A 20,739-nucleotide genomic window follows, 5' to 3' on the forward strand; every position below is an offset into this window, starting at 1 on the left:
GTATAAACATATGAGTAGAATTGCTAAAGTCATGTGATAACTGTTGAACTTTTTGAAGATCTGCCAAACTTTTCCACAGGGACTGCACATTCATATTCTTCCCAGTAATACTGAAGGACTCTAATTGCTCCATCTCCTTGCCAGTACTTGTTGTTGTCATTGTCATTATTACCATCTAAGTGGGTAGGAAGTGATGTCTCGTTGCAGTTTTGACTTGCATTTCCCTGATGTTAGTGATGTTGAGTATTTTTTTGTGTGCTTATTTGCCATTTGTGCATCTTTAGAAAAATGTCTATTCCGGTCCTGTGCTGATTTTTAAATTGTGTAGTTTGTACTTTTAGGTTGAGGTGTAGGAGATCTTTATATGTTCTGAATACTAGACTTTTATTAGATATATGACTTTCATGTCTTTAATCATAAAAAGAGTACACATTAATGTAAAGATTCAAGTCCTACAGACAAGTAAAAAGTTACTTTATTGCTCCTCAAGGATTCTTCCCTGAAGTAACTTGTTGGTAAGTTTAATAAATATCCTACCAGATTTTAAAAGGTGCACACACACACACATATTCAGTTTACAGAAGTGGGATTAAGTTTCTGCCATCTGCAGTGCCACAGCTTGTTTATGTATTTATTTTCGGCTCAACAGAACCTGTACATCTTTTCATGGTGATCTCATTGTTTCTGTGCGTACAGAGAAACACCATCTTGAGACGGGTGTAACACAGATGAGGAAACTGGGGATCAGAAAGTTACGTAATTTGCTCAGGGTCACAGATTAGTAAGCAGGGGGGTCATGGCTCACATCAAGTCTGTCTGTTTCCACGCCCCTGTTCTTGCCACACTATGGCCTTGCTTTCCGGGCTGCTAACCAGAACCCTCCTCCCTCCTCCTCGCTCTGCGGCCCCTCTCTCTAGCTGCTGTATCGCTCTGTGGATCTTGAACCAGGGAGAGTGTGTCTCATGTGCATACCCTTGGACATACTGATAATACCCTTTTCTCACACAGCTCGCACACATACAGACCTTTAGTGATGGTGAAAGGAAAAAAAAAATCAGAAGAGACCGCCTGAATGACTTCACTTGGGTGGGAGCAGCCATCAGCTGCACTTGAGCAACTGCAGCTGCTTCTCTGGCCCCTTTCGTGGCCACTGCCTGCTCTCACTGCTGCTCTCCAGGGTTGCTCATTCCTTTATTCGGCTGGTGAATGTCCAGTCCATTGTTTGTCTCCCCTTCCAGGCCTGGCGAGCCTCCGTGCAGTTATAGGATGCTCCCTTTCTCCTCACCCAGCCTGTGGGTCTTTAGAAGCCTTCTACTATTCAGACCCCAAGTGTGTGGAATGGGAGCTCCCTCCCTGCACAGATGTTCCGTTTGGAGAAGGTGCAGTCAGGAATCAGCAGAGCATGCGCTGAGCAGAAAGCGCCATCAGCACCTATGCAGAACTGCGCCTGGAAGGACAGGTTCCTTCTCCCCCGCGCCCCTGTCGTCCACCCTGTGTGTGCTGCACCTGCTCACAGGACCCGGTTGGCTGCCCGAGGTCATCACCGTCCCACGGCCGACCCCTAGGGACCCCCTCCTCCTTTTTCCCCACTGTGTTTAGGCTCGCAGGGGAGCTGGAGGGCAGCAGTGAACTCTGTCTAAGCAGGTCTCGGTGAAGGAGCGTCTGCGTCACTGCAGCTGCTAAGAATAGTGGCTTAGGTTTGTCTAGCACCAGCAGGGAGGCCTGAGATTCACGAGTGAGGCTGCACTGGGCTCAGATCCCAGGTCTTCCAGGAACCTGTGTGGCCTTGGGCAGGTTACTCAATCTGTCTAAGCCTCCGTTTTTCTAATCTTCAGAAACCAGGTAATAAGATCAGTAATGTCACAGGAACGATGCAGAAGTTCACTCAGTGAGTGCACAAAGCATGCGTCCCCTCAGAGCCTGGCACGTGGAAAGAGCTCTGCAAATGTTCGTCACTGTTACTCTGATTGAAGGGGAGCAGGTGGCACTGGAGTCAGAGGGCTAGGCAGTTATCAGGGAGCCCTTACTGTCCTCATAGTAAGGCTCCTCATTCTCTGCCAGTCTTGTTTCATTTTCTTTGTAGCACTTAGGTGTCGGTTTACAGAGTTGCAGGTGCCCTCTCTCTCCTTTACTCGAGTGTGACTTGGTGGTGCTTCATCTGTTTTGTCCCGTGCTATATCCCTAGCTCTGGGGACAGGACCTAGCATGTAGTAATAGGACAGTAATGGCCCAGGGTGCCCGCTGCTGTGCCAGGTGCTATTTGTACATGAACTACGATATTCATAACAGTCTTCAGAGGTAGGTGTATTATTTCCCCTATTCACACCTGAGGATGCCGAGTCGTAGGGGAAGGGAGTTGTCTGCACCCAGTGTCACATGGTGAGTGAGGGGAGGGACAGGCATCTTTCTCAGACCGTGGGCCTGTAGCCACTAGGCTCTGAGCGCTCAGTGAGAAACTTCACGGTTATTTTTATTACTAATCTGACGAACAGCTTTTAAAATAGTCAATACCCATGTATGCAGAATTCTTCAACCATCATCTCTCATTTGGTCCTGACTGTGGAAGAAGAAGAGTAACATTTTTATTACTCCTCCCACCCCGCCCCCATTTATACAGGAAACAACAGATAGTGTTTATTGAGCATGTCCCCGTGACCAGCACATTTAGTCACTCTCTTAATCCTTGCAACAGTCTCATTAACTTAGTGGTATTATATTCATTTGACAGATGGGAACACTGAGGCAAAGAAATGAAATGACTTGCCCAGGGCCGTACGGCTAAGCAGTGATAGATCTGGGGCCTCAAACCCTGGTTGTGTGGCTTCAGAGACTGTTCTTGTGAATGCTTCCTTGTGATCTGGGGAGGAAAAACTAATCGTGCACAGGTACCCAGCCTCGAAGTGGCAGAGCTGGGGGTGGAAATCAGCCTTGGCCACCACACCTGTGTTATCCTGTACGTGAGAGCAGAAGGCAGAGTTACTTCCATGAATCCCTGAACTTGGGTTTCCAACCTTTGGGTGACAGGGAAGGAGAAAACGAGTGACTTCATCTTGATCACTCAGCTGGGAATGTGGAGCTGTGACTCCTGACCTCAGCTTCCTCTCTCTTTCCATCATGCTGGGCTGTATTTCAGGACGGCATGTCTGCTAAGCAGGCCTTGGTCACAGGACAGGCCTTTGAAAGCAGGTGCCTAGTTATATGTCCTCAGAAAAATCGATGGTACTGCTGATGGTACAAGTCTTTCCAAAGTGTGTGTATGATTTTCTTTGGGCTAGAAGGACACCGCATGTTTTTATGAGACACATTAGTGCCTGTTAGACTGGCTGGTGAGCTGTGGGCGGGGTGCCGTATGCAGTGGGGGGTGGCTAGGAGAGAGGGGAGGGAGAATCATGTCCCTAGGAGTGTAGGAAGTCTGGCAGTACTACACAAACAAACACATTTCCTTCAGGGCCAGCAGCCCCACAGCATCGGGCAGCGCCCACCAGCGAACAGTAAAACAGGGCCTGCGACTGCTGCTGACTGCGGGCCGATGCTGCCATGTGGGGAGGCAGCCCATCACGGAGACGGGCGTCAGGGCTTCTCTCGGTGGAGCCGTCAGAGACGTGTTTACGCAGGCTGTTTGTTCCCTGAAAGTGCGACTCCCTTCTTCTCCCTCAGCCTGTCCCAGGCTTCTGAAGCCCAGCTCCTGTCTCCCGGGGCCCCCATGCCCACCCTCCTCTCTTCCCATGCTGTCCCCCGGTGGCTCACCAGCTGGTCAGTGGCCTAAGCTGCTAGTGATTCGATCCTCTGCTCTCTCCCCTACTGCTCACATACTGTGGTCCCCCAGCCTTGGAGATTGTGCAGTTGGAACAGGAAAGCGGCTGCAGTGTGTGTGCTGGAGTGTGTGCACACTGGCGGTGTGCTCAGCCCGTGCCACCGTCATCTCATTTAATCCTTGCTCCCGCCCTCTTAGTAACATTCTTACTCCTACTCTACACACGAGGAGACTGAGTCTACAGAAGTCCAACATTGTGCTCACGGTTCTGAAGCTAACCAGTGGCAAAGCAGGGATGCCAGCTTAGGTCTTCCTGGCTCTGAAGCACATCCTTTCTACCTTTTTAAGTCCCCCCTAAGTGACCAAGGACTCTTTTGAAGTCTGATGTCTTATAATCTGGTTTTTACCACAGTTGCCACACCGAGCATAGCTTCCTCTGATGTACCTCTGGTGAGTGTCTTTGCACATGTCCCGTTCTCGTTGAAGCCATAGGAAGTATCATTTCAGTATCTGCTGTGTGAGTTGCTGGCGGGGCATGCCCCTCAGCTTATTGTTTATGGGAACACACTCAAGGAGTTCTGCAGGAAGGCCCCCATCCAGGATGTTCCTGGAAGACCCGCCTGGTGAGGTTTGTACAAACAAAGCGTGACCCTGCCAGCTCAGCTGAAGCCCTTCCTTATGCTGGGAGGATCTCTGACCCCAGCGGAAAAGTCTCTTCATCACTCACCCGGGAGGCTGCTGCAGGCTGGTCGTGAGCTCTGTCCGCCTGCCAAGAGGCTTCTGGGCAGACTCTTGCCTTATGCTTAGATCTGGTTGGTACCTTGGTTTCTGCACAAAATCCAAGTCTGATCTCACTTCTGCTTCACTCAGACATCTGTGATATTCTGTGTTGGTCTTAGAAACAGTCTACTCTTTTTTTTTTTTTTTAATTGTAGTGTGATATACATAGGATGTTCCTATAGCTCAAGTGGTGAAGAATCTGCCTGCAATGCAGGAGACCAGGGTTCAGTCCCTGGGTTGGGAAGGTCCTCTGGAGAAGGGAATGGCAATCCACTCCAGTATTCTTGCCTTAAAAATCTACCATTTCAGTTATTTTTAAATGTACAGTTCAGTGGTATTAAGTACATTTACACTACTGTACAATCTCCAGAACTCTTCTTGTCTTGTGAAACTGAAACTTTGTACCCATTAAAAGCAACAGTCCCCATTCCCAGATCCCCCAGGTCCCTGGTAATTGCTGTGTTATTTTCTGTGTCTGTGAATTTAACTAAACCAGGTGACATCATATAACTAGAATCATGTAATATTTGTCCTGCTGCTGCTAAGTCCCTTCAGTCGTGTCCGACTCTGTGTGACCCCATAGACGGCAGCCCACCAGGCTCCCGCATCCCTGGGATTCTCCAGGCGAGAACACTGGAGTAGGTTACCATTTCCTTCTCCAATGCATGAAAGTGAAAAGTGAAAGTGAAGTTGCTCAGTCATGTCTGACTCTCAGCAACCCCATGGACTGCAGCCTACCAGGCTCTTCTGTCCATGGGATTTTCCAGGCGAGAGTACTGGAGTGGGTTACCATTGCCTTCTGTTGAGTCTAGCTTATCTCATTTAGCATAATCTTTTCAAGGTTTATACATGTTATAGCAGAATTCTCTTGCCTTTTTAAGGCTGAATCATATTCCACTGAGTGTATCTACCCAGTGTAAATGTCCATTCATCCGTCAGTGGATCTGCTAAGTCAGAAAGCGGCATTGAAGGGCCTGCGTACTAGTCTTGCCCCTGCTAGGCTCACCAGCCTCCTCTCTGGGTGTAGTCCTTCTCCTCTGCTTTCTGTGCTGCAGCCACACTGCCTTTTTTCAGTTCCCCAAGAGCAGGACCCTCCTCACCTGGAATAAGGCCTTTTTTTACGTGGACCATTTGCTCTGGTGGGAATGACCTTCACCTAGCTTCTCCACTCTTACTCATCTGAACTTAAATATCCCTTAACTTAAGTATCATCACATTTTCTTCTGGAGTCCCACAGGAAAGTGTGGTCAGCCCCCTGCTTATTATTTTCATAGAGCTCTTCATGTCTTTATCATGATTCTTACCACTGTAACTTATTGATTAACTGTGCATGTGTTTGTTTAATGACTGCCTTCCTTGTCAGACTGTAAACTCACTCTGACATAGTGGATGGAACACAGCAGGTGCCCGGTAAATAGCTGCTGAATGAAACTGTAAACTAAGTGAATGAGTTAATACCAGAAAGAGAAAAGTTAAATTACTAATCAGATCTCAAAAAAAATCATCTTACGGGAGCCTAGGTTATTTGCCCTGTGATTTCTCATTTGATAAAAACTTGAGTAAACTCTTCATTATTTGGAGATACCTCTGTAGTTGCCCTTGGGCTTTCCATGGGGGCTCAGTGGTAAAGACTCCAACTGCCAGTGCAGGAGACGCAGGTTCCATCCCTGGGTTGGGAAGATCCTCTGGAGGAGGAAATGGCAACCCACTCTAGTATTCTTGCCTGGAAAATCCCATGGACAGAGATGCCTGGTGGGCAATAGTGCATGGGGTCACGAAAAGTCAGACACGACTGAGCACGCATGCACACACTATAGTTACTGAACATGAACAGCAGTAGCCACAAAGGCAACTTAGGTTTTCTGATTGTTTATTTCCTACCATGCTTTGTACCATTCACTTTCCATATATTATCTTGCCTATCCTCACAAGAACTCTGAAAGGTAGAGGCTGGGGCTTTCTGTTTGTTTATTTTCAGTCCCTATTTCCAGATGAAAGGACCAGGGCTCAGAGAGTTTAAATCACTTACTTAAGGTCACTCAGCCAGTACCTGGCAGGTGCAGAAGTGGAGGGGTGTCAGCAGGGGTTGGAGCACCTTCCTCTCTGCTAGCGCCCTTCCCCTCATTAATAGAGAGAACTCAGTTTCTCTCTGTTTTATAAATGGGGTGTCTGCCTTGATTTTCTTTGAATCCAGAGTTTTCTGGTTAAAGAAGAATTTGAAAACCCCAGGTCTTCAGAACAAATGCAATGCCCATTTTTCAGCCTCACGCCTGTCTCCTACCATGCTTCTGCCTGGAGTGCCCTGTCTTCTGCAGCCAGTGAGTCGCTGTGCATCTCTAGGGCACTTCCCAAACCTCACAGCAGAATGAGCTGTGCGCTCCACGTGCTCCTTCCTCCTGCAGAAAGCCTATCCCTCCATCCCAGCAGTGCTCTTCCTCAGCAGTGGTTGACGAGTCTGTCTGCGCTGCTGGACTGGGCCTCTGGAGAAGTTGGACCAGGCCTCCCTCATCTCTGGCGCTCCTCAGCCCGGCCCAGGATCTGGCAGCGAACCCTGGGGCGCCCGCCAATGCTTGATGAGTGAATGCAGGCCAAGTGCAGAGCGAGTGCTCAGAACCAACTGGCTGAGCCGAGGGCCTGAAATACAGCTAGCCTGAGCTCACAGAACCTCGTGAATTCGAGATGGAGATGATCAGATGTATTAATCACTGGTTTGGAAAGGCATTATGATATTTCCATAATAGAGTATGTTTCTTTTCTAAAACAGATGTGCCCTCGTTGTTTCATGAGGAAGTAATTAAGTGTGTTTGATTAAAACATTCATAGACGCTATCATTTATTCAAGGCTACTACTATATGCTGCTGTCTTTACTGGTGCTTTATATACGTCGTGTCTGCTTCTCCCAATCCCCCGGACAAGGTGTTTTCATAATCTTCACTTCAGAGATGAAGACACTGAGGTGGAGAGAGATTGAGTAGCTTGCCCGCTTCTGAGTCAGCTTCTGAGTGATAGATACAGGAATAAAACAGGTCTGACTGTACTTCAGAACCGAGCCTTTCCATCACCCTGACTGCTTCTGATCTTGTAATTCTGGATTCGTTCAGCTCAGCACCACCCAGAACCAGCATGCAGATGCCTCTTTTCCTCTCAGCACTTCCTGTGCCTGGCATCCCCTCCCCCTCCTCCCTTCTCCCCGGCACCCTCACTGTACCCCCCGCACCCTCACTGTACCCCCCGCACCCTCACTGTACCCCCCCCACTTTCTTAGATTATTGCCTCTGTATTTGCATCCTGAAACTGACATATTTATGTCAATGTCAATAATTAAATACTACGATGTGTGGAAACTGGTTTCAATAGTGTAATAGTGTCACATTTTCATTAATCAATATAAAAAATACTTTATTAAGGCCAAATTACATATATTATGATTTTGTTTTCTTTATGTAGCCACTCTCAAGATTTTTTGAGTCCCAATTTGTATAGTTTTGAACATGTGATTTTTTTTCCCTCCATGTAAAATATAAGTGTAGTAAAAAAAAAGTTGGTTAGATACATTTTTTATTTTTTTAAAGATTGTCTAAAAAGCAAGCTATTTCAAGTTACATATGAAATGTTAGATTGAAATACTTCTCTATAGAGAAGTTTAAGAGGTTTCTTACAGACTTAAATTCATTTATTTTCTGCCCCTCCTAGTGTTTCAGCAGGATTAAGCTTTTTGAATCAGTGGATCAAGTTTTAATTTTCCTGTTCCTTCCTTATACTGACATATGCTTTGGCAGAACAAAAAAGAGACCTAAACATGTCAGCATGATTTTTGTTCAATGAATTAAAAACCATAAAAGTAACAAGATCTGATCCAAATCCCTAAACTCCTGACATGGTGGTTTTGTCCTTTTCAGTCCCAAGATTCATATTACTGACTTTGAAAAAAGCTTTCTGCCTGGAAGCAGAAGGAATGGCAGCAGCACATAATTTATTTGAAATAGACTGCAAGAGGTAGGCAGCCTGGAGTGGCGGGAGGAATGCAGGCTGGAAGGGTCTGGATGTGAATCCCAGTTCTGTCACTCAAGCCCGCAGGCGGATTACTTAGTGCCTGTGTACCTCAGTTTCCTCATTGGAAAGTGGGGGTTTTAGAATCTAGTTTGATGAGTTGTTGTGAGGTTCAGTGAGGGAATAAAGTACTCACCTAGCACTGAGGGGTTTAATACTGGTAGGAGTCAGGATTATTTTCATTTTGAGAATATTTTGAGAATTTGAGAATTTTGTGAATTCAAATAGCTGGATCTGGAAGGATTTATTTATCACTCAGCTGTCCACTTTATCTTCATGGCTTGTCCTGTCTCAAAATCCTTTCATTTTTTTTTCATCCTATCAGAGAAAAAGTACTAGGTAAATGCACTAAATCTTTAACTCCTATTTGTCACTGTTTCACATGGAACACTTATACCCAGGATTTGGGATTATCCTTCATAAGCCAGAACCATGTTGACTTAAGGGTCAGGAACCATATGCCAGTGATGTCCAGTTCAGGATTCAGGAAGCAGAGCATTTTTTCATACTGAGACTATTGGCCTTTGAAGCAGGCCAGCATAGGTTTGGCTTTGTGTAAGATACCAAACTTTTTCATCCGTAAAATGGAGTTTGTGATCTTATAAGACCCTCTATGATGCGGCTTTCCAGCCTCTTTTCTTGTTACTCCCTTCTTTGTTATCTGTGGTCCATTTGGTTCCTCATATGACCACAGTCTCCTGGTAACCTAAAGCCTTTGTGCATGCTTTTTCTTCCTCCTGGAAATCCCTACCAGTACTGGCAACTTGCATGTATTTTTTAGATCCTTGTGGGCTATTAGTCGAGATAGGATGAGCAGTGCTGTAGTAGCAAGTAGTCCCCCAAATCTCCATGCCTCGAACAGCAGAAACATTTCTTGTTCATGCCAAGTGGGGCACTGTTCACCATTGTCTCTCTGGGACCCAAACTGACGGAAGTTCCCTCAACCTACGCTGCGGCCAGCAGGGACAAATGTGGTAGCGCGCGTGCGGGCTCATAAAGGCGGCACCCATTCTGCTCACATCTCATTGGCCAAAGCAAGTGGTGCAGCCACACCAAACTTCAGAGGGGAGGGGAATGCATTCCTACTGGAAGGAATAAGGATCAGAATATCAGTGAACAAACCTAATGACAGCCGCACTCAGATATTGTTTCCTCAGGAAAGTCTTCCCTCTCCCAACTGACCCCTCCCTAAACACAGACATGCTGTGTTGTAAGTCTCTTTACTTAGCGCTCTGCCTAGCTAAGCTCCCTGGGAGCAGGACAGAGGTCTGTCACCTTCATCATAGCACACTTGGTACAACCAGCACGCTGGTCCTGACAGGTAGTAGTGTGCACACGACCAAGAAACCAAGGCAGGACAAATGTGTTGGCCTTTGCGATGATTAAGTGTAAAATAGGAATAATAACTGCTTCATACAGTTGTAAGGGTCAGCTTACAAAAAGTTCTAGAGTGCCTGTCCCAGGGATTTATAATAGGCCTTCAGTGTGCTCACTGTTGTTATTATGATAAGGATATTAATAGTTAAAATAACTGACATTTATTAAGCATTTTTAATATGCCAGACACTCTCATGGGTACTTTATGGAAGTTAAATGGTAGAGTATTCTCATGTGTTGTGTCTGGGTCAGTGCTAAAGCAATTCACAAGTAATTTGTCATGATAATAGTTAAGATTCTGAAGGTTACTATTATTTGTTTTGGATGATTTAGAGGTATAGAGATGGTGCTGTTTCTGTAGCATCTCATTCATTGGCATTGCTTTCTTTAGTTGGAGAGAAAGGGGTGGAATTACAGCTAATAGTTGCTTTCTTTTAAAATGTGCCGGGATCAGTGCTAAACAAGTGACACAGACCATCCCAGAATCTTCACACCACCCCTTTAAGTCAGGTACTGACAATCCCATTATACAGATGGGAACTCTGAGGAAGGGAAGTCAGTTATGCATCCAGTAAGAGGCATGGTGAGGGTTTAACTTCAGGACTGCCTAGACTCTCTGGCTCATGATTTTAAGCAGCACACTTACTGTCCTCAGTTATCTCATCAGGAACCTTCCTTGACCCTGAACATCCTCCTGCGCGTGTGTCAGGAATGTGAAGATCTTCCACTGACGGAGAGTACAGTTATAAACTGCTGAGCTAGTGCATAAAGTGATGTTGAATTCTTGGCAGGCAGTTCATACATGGGATGATTTTATTGAACTTTTTTTTGTGTCTTTTATCAGAGTAACCCGGGAGCACAGAGAAATGCTGGTGAAGCTGGCTAAACAGAACACGAACAAGGCCAAAGACTCTTTACGGAAGGTTCGTACCAACGCAATAAATAAGGTGAAGAAATCAAAGGACAAGGCCTCTGAGGACACCATTAGGCTCATAGAGAAACAGGTACCGTTGCCAACGATGTCATGTTTACGTATCTGACCCAGAAAATCATTGTTCACATCTGAAGTGAAGAAAACGAAACAGAATACCCCCAGTTCTTTCACTGACATGATTGCCATTGGCCGAGTCTGTCCTGGGCCTGGCCCCATGCTGGACCCTGGGAATACAGAGGAGGGGAGGAAGCTACTGACCATACTGTGTTCTAGGCTCTACCCTGAGCACTTTACAACACTTAACTCATCCTCATCACTGCAAAGTGGGGTGGGTGGGTGGTGAGGAAACTGAGGTTCACAGGAGGGAGGTAACTTGCCCAAGGTCACGCTGCTGGTAAATGGTAGCCACAGGATCCAAACCCAGCAGACTGATCTCAGAGCCTCTCTTCTGAGAGCTGTCCTGTCTGTGCTTGGTTGTCTGGGTGCTGAGCGGTGAGGACCTGGCCCTGTTTTTAGTGTGCTGAGTAAGCGCACTTGAACAAGTCTTAAAGGAGCAACTGGAGTGAAACAGAGACAAAGGGGAATGGTTAACAGCATGTACAAAGGTGTGGTGATGGAAAGGAGCACTGTTCAATGAGATAACTGTGGCTTCGACCCAGGATGACACAGAAGGGCAGAGATGACAGTGGCCAGTTCATTGCAGGTCTCCTATACCAGGTTGAGAAGTTTGAACTTTAACATGTCCAGAGGTTCCCATGTTGGCTCTGCATCTTTATTGGTCATTGTGGCCACGCTGATGCTGCATAGCATACTACCTCGAAATTCAGTGATCTATATTTCAAGCATTTTCTTATTCCTGTCCCTGTGGGTCAGCTGGGAGGTAGCTGTTCTAAGCTGAGCTCAGTGTGGCTCAGCCATTGGGACTTCCCAGGTGGCGCTAGTGGTAAAGAACCTGCCTGCCAATGCAGGAGATGCAAGAGATGCAGGTTCGATCCTTGGGTTGGGGAGATCTCCTGGAGAAGGAAATAGCAACACACTCCAGTATTCTTGCCTGGAGAATCCCGTGAACAGCTGGCAAGCTACAGTCCGTAGCGTCGCACAGAGTCGGACACGACTGAAGTGAGTTAGCATGCACCTTCTCAGATCTTGGATGGGGCTCAAATTGGCTCTACATCTCTCTCAATCTTCTGGAGTTAACAGGCTTCACAGGGCATCTTTTCATGGCAACAGCAGATGGCAAGAGCATAAGCCACTCAAGTACATTTTAAGCACCCGCTCTTTTCACATCCAACTGGCCAAGCAAATCTTACGTGCCAAGCCCAGTATCAATGTGGAGGGAGGGAAAGTATATATGTTCATGGAGGTCTGGGGGTGGGGGCGAATACTTGTTGAGCAATAATCTAATCTGTCGCGGCATTAGAGTCACTTGAGGAGCTAACTAAAGTATGGTTATATGGGGACCCTGCTCCCAGAGATTCAGTCAGTGAGTTGGCGGTGGGGCCTAGGGTTCTGCATTTTAAAATGCTCCCCAGGTGATTCTGATGCAGTGACTCCCTTGAATGATTATATTTTCAGACAACAGAGCTTTACACTTGTGTTTGAAGGTTGACTATGGTAGCTGGGTGGAAACCAGATTGTAAGAGGCATAACTGAAATTGGGAGGCTGCTGCAGGAATCCAGCCAGGAAATGATGATGGCCTGAACTTGTGTGGTACCCATGTAATTAAAGACAGAAAGATGAAAAAAAAAGACAGAAAGATGATTTACCAGTATTGGGGAGACAGTATGTTTAGCTTATAAACATTATAAGGGGCTTTCCCAAAGCCTTCATCATCCACAATAAAAGCATTATGTTACGAAGATTGAACAGGAGTGTGGGCAGGATAGGGCATAAAGAGGGAAGATGGGGAGGCCAGAAGAGTCGTTAGGGGGTCATGAGGACCCCCTAAATTGACTATTCCTTCCTCTTAGACGAACAGAATGCTAGTCATAGAGCAGGCCCAACAGTTACTCAGGGAGGAATTTTAGATGAATGTCTGGGCCTCCTACCTTTTCTGATTCAGTAGGTCTGCACAGGAATGTGTGTTTCTGAAAGGCTCCCCAGACAAGGAAAAACAGAAAAGGTGGTGACCGGAAGCATGGCCGTGCGCCCCTGTAACGGCACTGGGGTAGAGAGGGCTTGCTCTACACTTAATGTCATGTGACCCTGGGCAAGTGACTTGACTTCTTGGAGTCTGTTTCTTTTGTGAAAAGGGATTTGGAATTCCTGCTGTGAAGGGATACGCTGGGGATGCTAGAAGCACCGTGAGTGTCTGACACTGAGCCCCTCAGGGCTCCCTTCATGCCCTCTCTGTGGCCTCCTCTTTCCTTGCATTAGCTCAGAGACTCGTAGACTGGCCTGGCCTTTGCTGAGCACTCACCAGGCCTTGTAAGAGTCCAGCTGGGCCAGCTCCTTGTCCACCTCCCAGGCGGTTTCATCGCTCTAGCAGACACTTGGCCTTTCCGTTGCTTTCCGGTGTGAGCCTGTAACCTCTGACGCCCTTCAGGCACTCTCTCAGCAAGTCTGGGCCTCTGCCTCAGGGACCAGAGCCCATGCTCCTTGGAAAAGGAAGAATGATCACATGACCGGCACTTGTTTTTTTTAAATGTTTTCTTTACTTGTACTTAAAAAAAAAATTATTCAAGTAATGTTAATTTATAACACTGTATACATGTAACCATGTATACATTATTCTACAACATTCTTTTTCAATTTCTGTATACACTACAGTATGTTCATCACCATAAGTTTAGTTTCCATCCATCACCATACACATTGACCCCTCCTTTAACCCTTTTGCACTGCCCTCACATTTTTGGTGGAGGCCGTCAAGGTTATCTCTGTAAACATATATGGAATATTACAAGGAAAAAGGTCATGCTATATATAGTATTACATGATACATCCAGTGCAATAATCTTTATTATTTAAGATATTATCACTTAAATATTAGCTCTTACCATTGTTGCTAATAACTTTAATTACTGTCGTATGGTTAAAAGTTTGGGTAAGAAAATATTCAGGAGACAGCCATGTGCACACTTCATTTTGTTCATTTTTCCCCAATCGAAGGCATCAATCTGGAGTTTTGGGTGTGCTTTTTTATTGTTTTTATTTATTAATTTTTTTAAATAATCAAGACAGGAACTGATTGCTGCTTTATCAAAAAGCTTTTTAAAATGTATTTTAAAATTTTGTTTCTGATTATCAAAGCAGTGTAGCAGGCTCCTTGTAGAAAATGTAGAGAATTCAGAAGACTTTAAAAATGGGGAAAATTCACACTATAGTCCTGGATTTGGGGATGTTTCTCCTTTTTCCCCTTTTTTAACTACTTAGTTTAAAAAAAAATATTTGGTAGTTTACTTAATAACATATCCTTTATTTGTTATATTTATTTTTCAGTTTTTTGACCATGTTGGGCAGCATGTGATATCTTAGTTCCCTGACCAGGGATCACACCCACGCCCCCTGCATTGGCAGTGTGGAGTCTTAACTTCTGGACTACCAGGGAAACTTGGGAACTTAACTACATAGCTTTTAACGTGATCAAACAACTTTCTATCCAGTTTTTTATTTTCTGTTTAGCATTAAGATTATTAGCATTTTCTTCTTCTTCTTAAAAAACTCTTTGTAAACAGCCAACTCTGATGGTTGCAAAATAGTCCCTCTTGTGGTTATACCGTAATTCACTTTCATAAGCCCTCTTTTTGGACATTTAGTTTGTTTAAACTTTTTTGTTATTATAAATAAGGTTGCAATGAATGTTTTTATACATAGATCTTTGTTGAGATGACTTCCCTAGGATAGACTCTCATGTGTGGAATTATAGCACAAAGAAAATGCATATTTTTAAAGTTCTCAGTTTGTACTGTCTAAATTACTTGCAGGGTGTTTAGAAAATGTGTATTTTAAAAATTCTTGGCTTTTTCTAATCCTTGACATTTGAACCTAACATTTTTGATGTGAACTTAAAAGTGTTGCTTACCTTGGAAGTATTGCTTTTATTTCCACATTCCACAGAAAAGATTTATTCTTTCTATAAATCCATAAACCTTGCTAGAGGATAATATACCTATACATTTCTGATTTATCGACTTAGGGATTTATCCAAAATAAGTTATCAAGAATCTTATCTACAGAGTTGTCCATTGATGTGTTATGTAAAAAAGAAAACTGGGGAGAATTCCGTGGTGGTCCAGTGGTTAGGGCTCCATGCTTCCCCTGCAGGGGACACAGGTTCAATCCCTGGTCAGGGAGCTAAGATCACACGCCGTGTGGTGCAGCTGGAAAAGCAACAACAACAACCTGAAAACTGTCTGAATTTCTGATAGTAGTAAAATAGCTTGTTTTAGATCCATTCACTGGACTTTATATATAGACATAAAAACACTTACAGCCACAGTTAATTTTTTATTATAAGTTTTACGTATGTGAAAAGGTTGGCAGCTTATTTATTTCAGAATATTAATGGTCACTTGGATTATGAACAATTGTAATTTTATTCTTTGTGAAATTTCTTTTTTAAAACTTTTTCCAAAATTCTTTTGAGGTCAGATTTTTTAAAAGCTGTATTATAAAAGTGTTTCATCTTTGGTATACAGGAATAAAAGGGTTCAGTGGTATGTTCTCTCCACGCAGTCATGTCTGACCCCTACCTCTTCCCCACAGCCTTCCCAGCCCCCAGCCCAGGCCGGCTCTGCTGAACAAGGACCAGGGTCTTCCCACTCGGGACTCTTGACATCTGCCAGCCTGCTGTTCCACCTTTGCTTCAGTTTGCTACAAGTGGGTCTGCTGAACATTAAAGCACTTGGCAGAAACCACCAGTAAATTTAGCCAAGGTCCTTTCACTGCTCCCTTTTTCTGAGAAACAGAGCCGTTCTGAAGTGAAGCTGGGTGCTAGTGGGGCTGAAGGGCTCCTAGCAGACTGTGCGGGCGGGCGGGCAGGCTGCGCTGAGTGAGGCAGCAGCCGGGGGACACCCCCCACGGCTCTGTGGGTGTTCCGAGCTGTGCTACCGAGGTTTGCCCCACGGTGTACGCTGTGCTCTTACCACCCCCCTTTTCCATCTCTCCCTTTCATTTTCTTGAACGTATAAGGAGCCAACGTTGATGATGACGGTCATGACCGTGACAGTGATGGCACTGATGATGTTACCATCTTTTTGAGGCAGCATATTGTAATGGAAAGAGCTCTTGCTGTGGAGACTGGCCTGAATTCAAATCCTAGCTCTTTCACGTCTCGGCTTTTAAGGTCAGCAAATGGCTTCACCTTTCTGAGCCTCTGTTTCTTCTTCTGTAAAGTGGGAGCAGGAATGCCTATCTCATAGGATTTGGCAAGAGGACCAAATGACACAGCAGCTAGTGTGCTGGCTGGTCTTCAGTAGCCATTTATCCTATTTGTCCATCCTGCTCCTCTCCCAACCTTGTGACTTCGACTGTGGGACAGGGATGGATGGTTTTAATGAGTCTAGCACAGCCTCCTTTGAATGAAGAAGGGCTAGGCCAGGAGCTGTGGGCTCCCCGAGGGGAGTAGCAGCACCAGACTGGCAGTCAAGGGTGGGTGAGTTCTTGGCTCAGTCACATCACTGACTTTTTATGTGATCTTGGGCAGGTCAGTTAAAATCCCATGCCTTGGTCTACTGTTCTGTAAAATGGGGGAAATATCTGTCCCATCTGCCTTATGGTATAGGTATATGAGGTTGTTGGATCTGAATGAAGTCACAGAGGACAAAATACTTCTGCGTAGTGTGAACTGTTCTGCAACTATCAGATGAAATAATATTAAAAGGAGATCAAACCAGTCAATCCTAAAGGATATCAGTCCTGAATATTCATTGGAAGGACTGATGCTAAAGCTGCAATACTTTGGCCACCTGATGTGAAGCACCGACTCATTGGAAAAGAGCCTGATGCTGGGAAAGATTGAAGGCAGGAGGAGAAGGGGGTAACAGAGGACCAGATGGTTGGATGGTATCACTGACTCAATGGACATGAGTTTGAGCAAGTTTCAAGATGTGGTGAAGGACAGGGAAGCCTGGTGTGCTGCAGTCCATCAGGTTGCAAAGAATGGGACATGACTGAACGACTGAACAACAACAAAGGGAGATAATAATAGTATTTTCTATATTTTGAACATGATGTGAAGTAATGCATGTAAAGTTTTTAGCCCAGCGTTTGGCTCTTAGTAAATAGATGCTGTTGTTCGTATCCTTGTTGTTAATCATTGTTATTTTAGGATGGAAAAGATGAACTTGCAGGTGGACTGTCCCCAAGGGCACTCTGTGCCTGTAATATGGCAGAGAGTTAGTAAATATTTTCATTAATTGATTAAATTAAAAAGAAGTCAGAAAGTGATAGTAAAAATCGGAGTAACACAAGCAACATTTGCATAGCAAATAACCAGTTTAAACACACTTGCATATTCATGATCTTATTTAACCCTCACAATTCCTTTCTGAGGGAGGGACTCACATCCCCATTGGTGAGATAAGGAAACTGAGACTTATGGTGGGGAAATGACTGGCACCCTGTCGCCCCACTGAGAGCTGAAACCAGAACCGTATTACCAGCCGGTTCCTCCAGGTGCCCTTCCTCCCCTCAGTCCCAGCCTCTGTCCTCAGACGCCATCTTTCCAGAGGAGGCTTGCAGCCCTCGTTCCTGGCTGCCTCAGGCTACCAGCACGCGGGTGCTGGAGTGCTGCTGGGCACCACGCCACACCCCACACAAGGAGGCTGCTCGGGGTGGGGGCACAGGAAGCCTCTCAGGGGCTTGTGCCAGCTGAGCGAGGATCCCAGGCAGCCACTCTGAGCTGGTCCTGTTCGGAGTGCCCAGCAGCCCCAGCAGCTTTGCTCTCCCCTCCTCCAAAATGTGCAGCTGTTGCTATGGTAAGAGTCTGGCTGTCTCCCTGCCTGGGACCAATTGCTCCAAATCCTTTTTAGTTGCTATCCTTTCCAGGGCATTTATCTCCCAGTTCCTGGCCAAGGCCTGTGGTCTGCAAATAAAGATGTCAAACAGCCGCTGTGCTGCTGAGCTCACAGAACTGGGTACCACACTGCCCCCTTCAAAGCTTCCTGCCTGAGGTCTCTTTTAGACATGGGGCTGGAGGCTTGCAACACTTACTCAGTTGTATTGTTTCTTTTTTCGTTCTTAGAGGGAGTTTGTGTTTCCTACAGAAAATGTGGAGGATACAGAAAAGCACAGAAAACCAATAATTATTCATTTAGAAAATATTTCCTGAGCACTTGCTATGGACTAAGTTTTATGCTGAATGTGACAGATACCGACATGAATAATACATTTCCTGTCTTCCCATCACTAAAAGATAATCACTAGTAATATTTTGACACGTTTTCTTCCAGTTTTTAAATATATTTGAGATCATTTCTTCTATGTATATACACATGTTGTATTCTTTTTTCTTGAATTCAAGGGTAACATGGGCATGTTTCCATGATGTTATAAATAATATCTTGAAACATTATTTCTTTTTCTCTGATTACAAAAGCAGTCCATGCTTGTTATAAAACAGACATGTCAGAACTGTATACTGGAATGTTATTTGTATTTATACCCTCTCCCTGAGAAGTAGACAGTCTTAACCCTTTTTAATGACTATATGTATTCAATTACATATACTATCATTTTAAGTTTTCTTATTTTTGATTATAAGCTTTGATAAATATCTTTGCATGTAGAACTTAAGGACATCTTCTCAGATTCTACTCATGTGATAATTTCCCAGTTGAGAGAGTTTGGGGTTAAAAATGATATGAACACTTGCATCAATTTGAATTCCTATCCATGATATGTGAGTTCATCCATTTCACCACAGCTCTGGTATTGACTATTATAATTAAAAGCCGCAACATCAAATTTTGTTAACTGTGATAACTAAATTATATCTTGGTTTAATTTGCATTTCTTCAGTGTCTATTGAATTTTCCATGTTTGTTAACCAGATGTACTTCATCTTTTTTCAAGATTTTTTTTTTCTGCTTGTTTATTGGGATCTTAATTCTCCTTATCAAATGGTATGAGGGCCTTATATAGCAGAGTGTCTGAAGTGTAGGAAATTGTAGAGTTTCATTAAGGGACAGATTAGACTGACTTTTCTGTACTGTTATAATTGTTAACTGGGGGTGCTGCAGTCAGCCTACCCAGGATTAAATTCTTGTCATTGCTACTTTACAGCTGTGGATCCTGAACAAATGATTTTAACTGCCTCAGTTTCCTCATCTGTGAAATGGGAACTTAACACTGTCTCATGGTGTCTATTTCTTCCTGTCCAGAGTCAGTAAGAGTATGTATATAAAGTTCTTAGTTCCATGCCTGGCTGGGATGCAATTCACATGAGCTTTTGTCACCGTTTTTATTTCCCAGATAACCGTCATAGTTCTAGAACATTTCTCCCCCTCCCCTTCTCAGCCCCAGTTACCAGGTTGTCTCATTTTGTTTTTCTGCAGATCAGCCAAATGGCCGATGACGCAGTGGCAGAGCTGGACAGGCATCTGGCCGTGAAAACCAAAGAGCTTCTTGGATGAAAACCCACCATGGGCGGCAGTGCTCCAGAGCCCAGTCCCTAGGGGACCCCGTGGGTGGCAAGTCGGCACTTGTCTCTTCCACCATACGGGCAGTTGTCACCGTGCAGCTGTCAGTGCTAGTGACCGACGGCCTTCCAGGGGAACACTGTCCACTCTCTTCCTCCTGTCCCCTGACCACCGTATCTGCTCTGGGCCTTCTGGCATGGGTGGTCCTCAGAGACGCTCTTGCTGACAGAAGGCCTGCACTTGGCCATTTGTCTTGACCATGACGTCACCAAGCTGTCAGGACCATTGGCAGGCTTGTGCTGTCTGCTCCTCATCTCGGGAGCCTTCTTTTCAGACAGTTAGTCAGGCCCTGTCCCCACTTTTGAACTCTGCTTAGGCCAGTGAGCCTTCACCCGTGTTGGATACCTTTGCTAGAGGCCCATTTTCACCAAACAGTAAAACCTAAATAAATTGGAAAGAATAACAAGCACAAAGGAAACGATGGGCTCGGTCTGGATTCATGATCTCCGAGGACCAGTGTGTAAAGCGTCTGAAACAGTGCTTTTGCTCTTTCCCCTTACCACCCTCCCACTCCTTGCCTGGCTGGTCCTGCTCACCCTTGGGTCTCAGCTTGAAGAGCGTGTCCTTTCCCCCTGCCCCAACCTAGGGTGCCTGTTATTGGCTCTCCTAGCACTGTCCACTGCTTTTATCTGAACCTCAGTTATTCTTTTTGATAATTAGTCTGTTTATTTTTAGTTTCCTTAGAAGTCGGCATAATGGAACATAGTAGTCTGGAACCTCTATGGAACATAGTCTGGAACATAGTAGGCATTCAGTGTGTTATGAATGAATGGCAGATAGTAGCTGCTCAACAAATGCCAGCTTCCTTTCCTTTCTTTGCACTCTGAACATGGTTCTTCTCTCATTTTTCACTCTTGCCTCTGTCCTCAGCATTTACTCGGTAATGAGATCTCTGTCTCCAGGGCCTGCCTGTTACTGATGGACAAGTTGTTTATTGTGATGCATCTTTAGGTACTAGGTTAAGTTACGTTCTCCCCCCAGTAATTCTTTTCCCTTTGTTTGTTCATTTATTCATTCATTCATTCATAATCTAGCCGTCATGCACTAGATTCATAACAATTCTAGGTAATCTTTTTAATCCTTACAGTAAACTCACAAGATATAGATTATCTCCATTTTGCAAGTAGGAAAACTAAGACATGACGATATTAGATAACTTGCCCAAAGTGTTAGAGGGTTTCATTATTCATCATCAGCCTC

The 20,739-nt window shown here is 44.9% G+C and overlaps 1 protein-coding gene across 4 annotated transcripts in view; it reads left to right on the forward strand.

Moving 5' to 3' along the window:
* Positions 1–19,957, forward strand: part of MRRF (mitochondrial ribosome recycling factor) — a 55,837-nt gene extending 35,880 nt beyond the window's left edge. For 3 of the 4 annotated variants that reach the window (XM_006057737.3, XM_025261626.2, XM_006057736.3), the window contains 2 exons: positions 10,807–10,966; positions 19,396–19,957. In XM_006057737.3, coding sequence (XP_006057799.1) covers positions 10,807–10,966; positions 19,396–19,473 — 238 coding nt within the window. In that variant the 3' untranslated portion in view covers positions 19,474–19,957. Of the gene's footprint in view, positions 1–10,806; positions 10,967–16,030; positions 16,185–19,395 lie in introns of all 4 variants that reach the window. The other variant, XR_327493.3, reaches the window with a different exon arrangement.
* The last annotated feature ends 782 nt before the right edge of the window (positions 19,958–20,739 follow it).

Source organism: Bubalus bubalis, chromosome 12 (assembly GCF_019923935.1).
Source record: "Bubalus bubalis isolate 160015118507 breed Murrah chromosome 12, NDDB_SH_1, whole genome shotgun sequence".
In the NCBI taxonomy this organism is placed as follows: domain Eukaryota; kingdom Metazoa; phylum Chordata; class Mammalia; order Artiodactyla; family Bovidae; genus Bubalus; species Bubalus bubalis.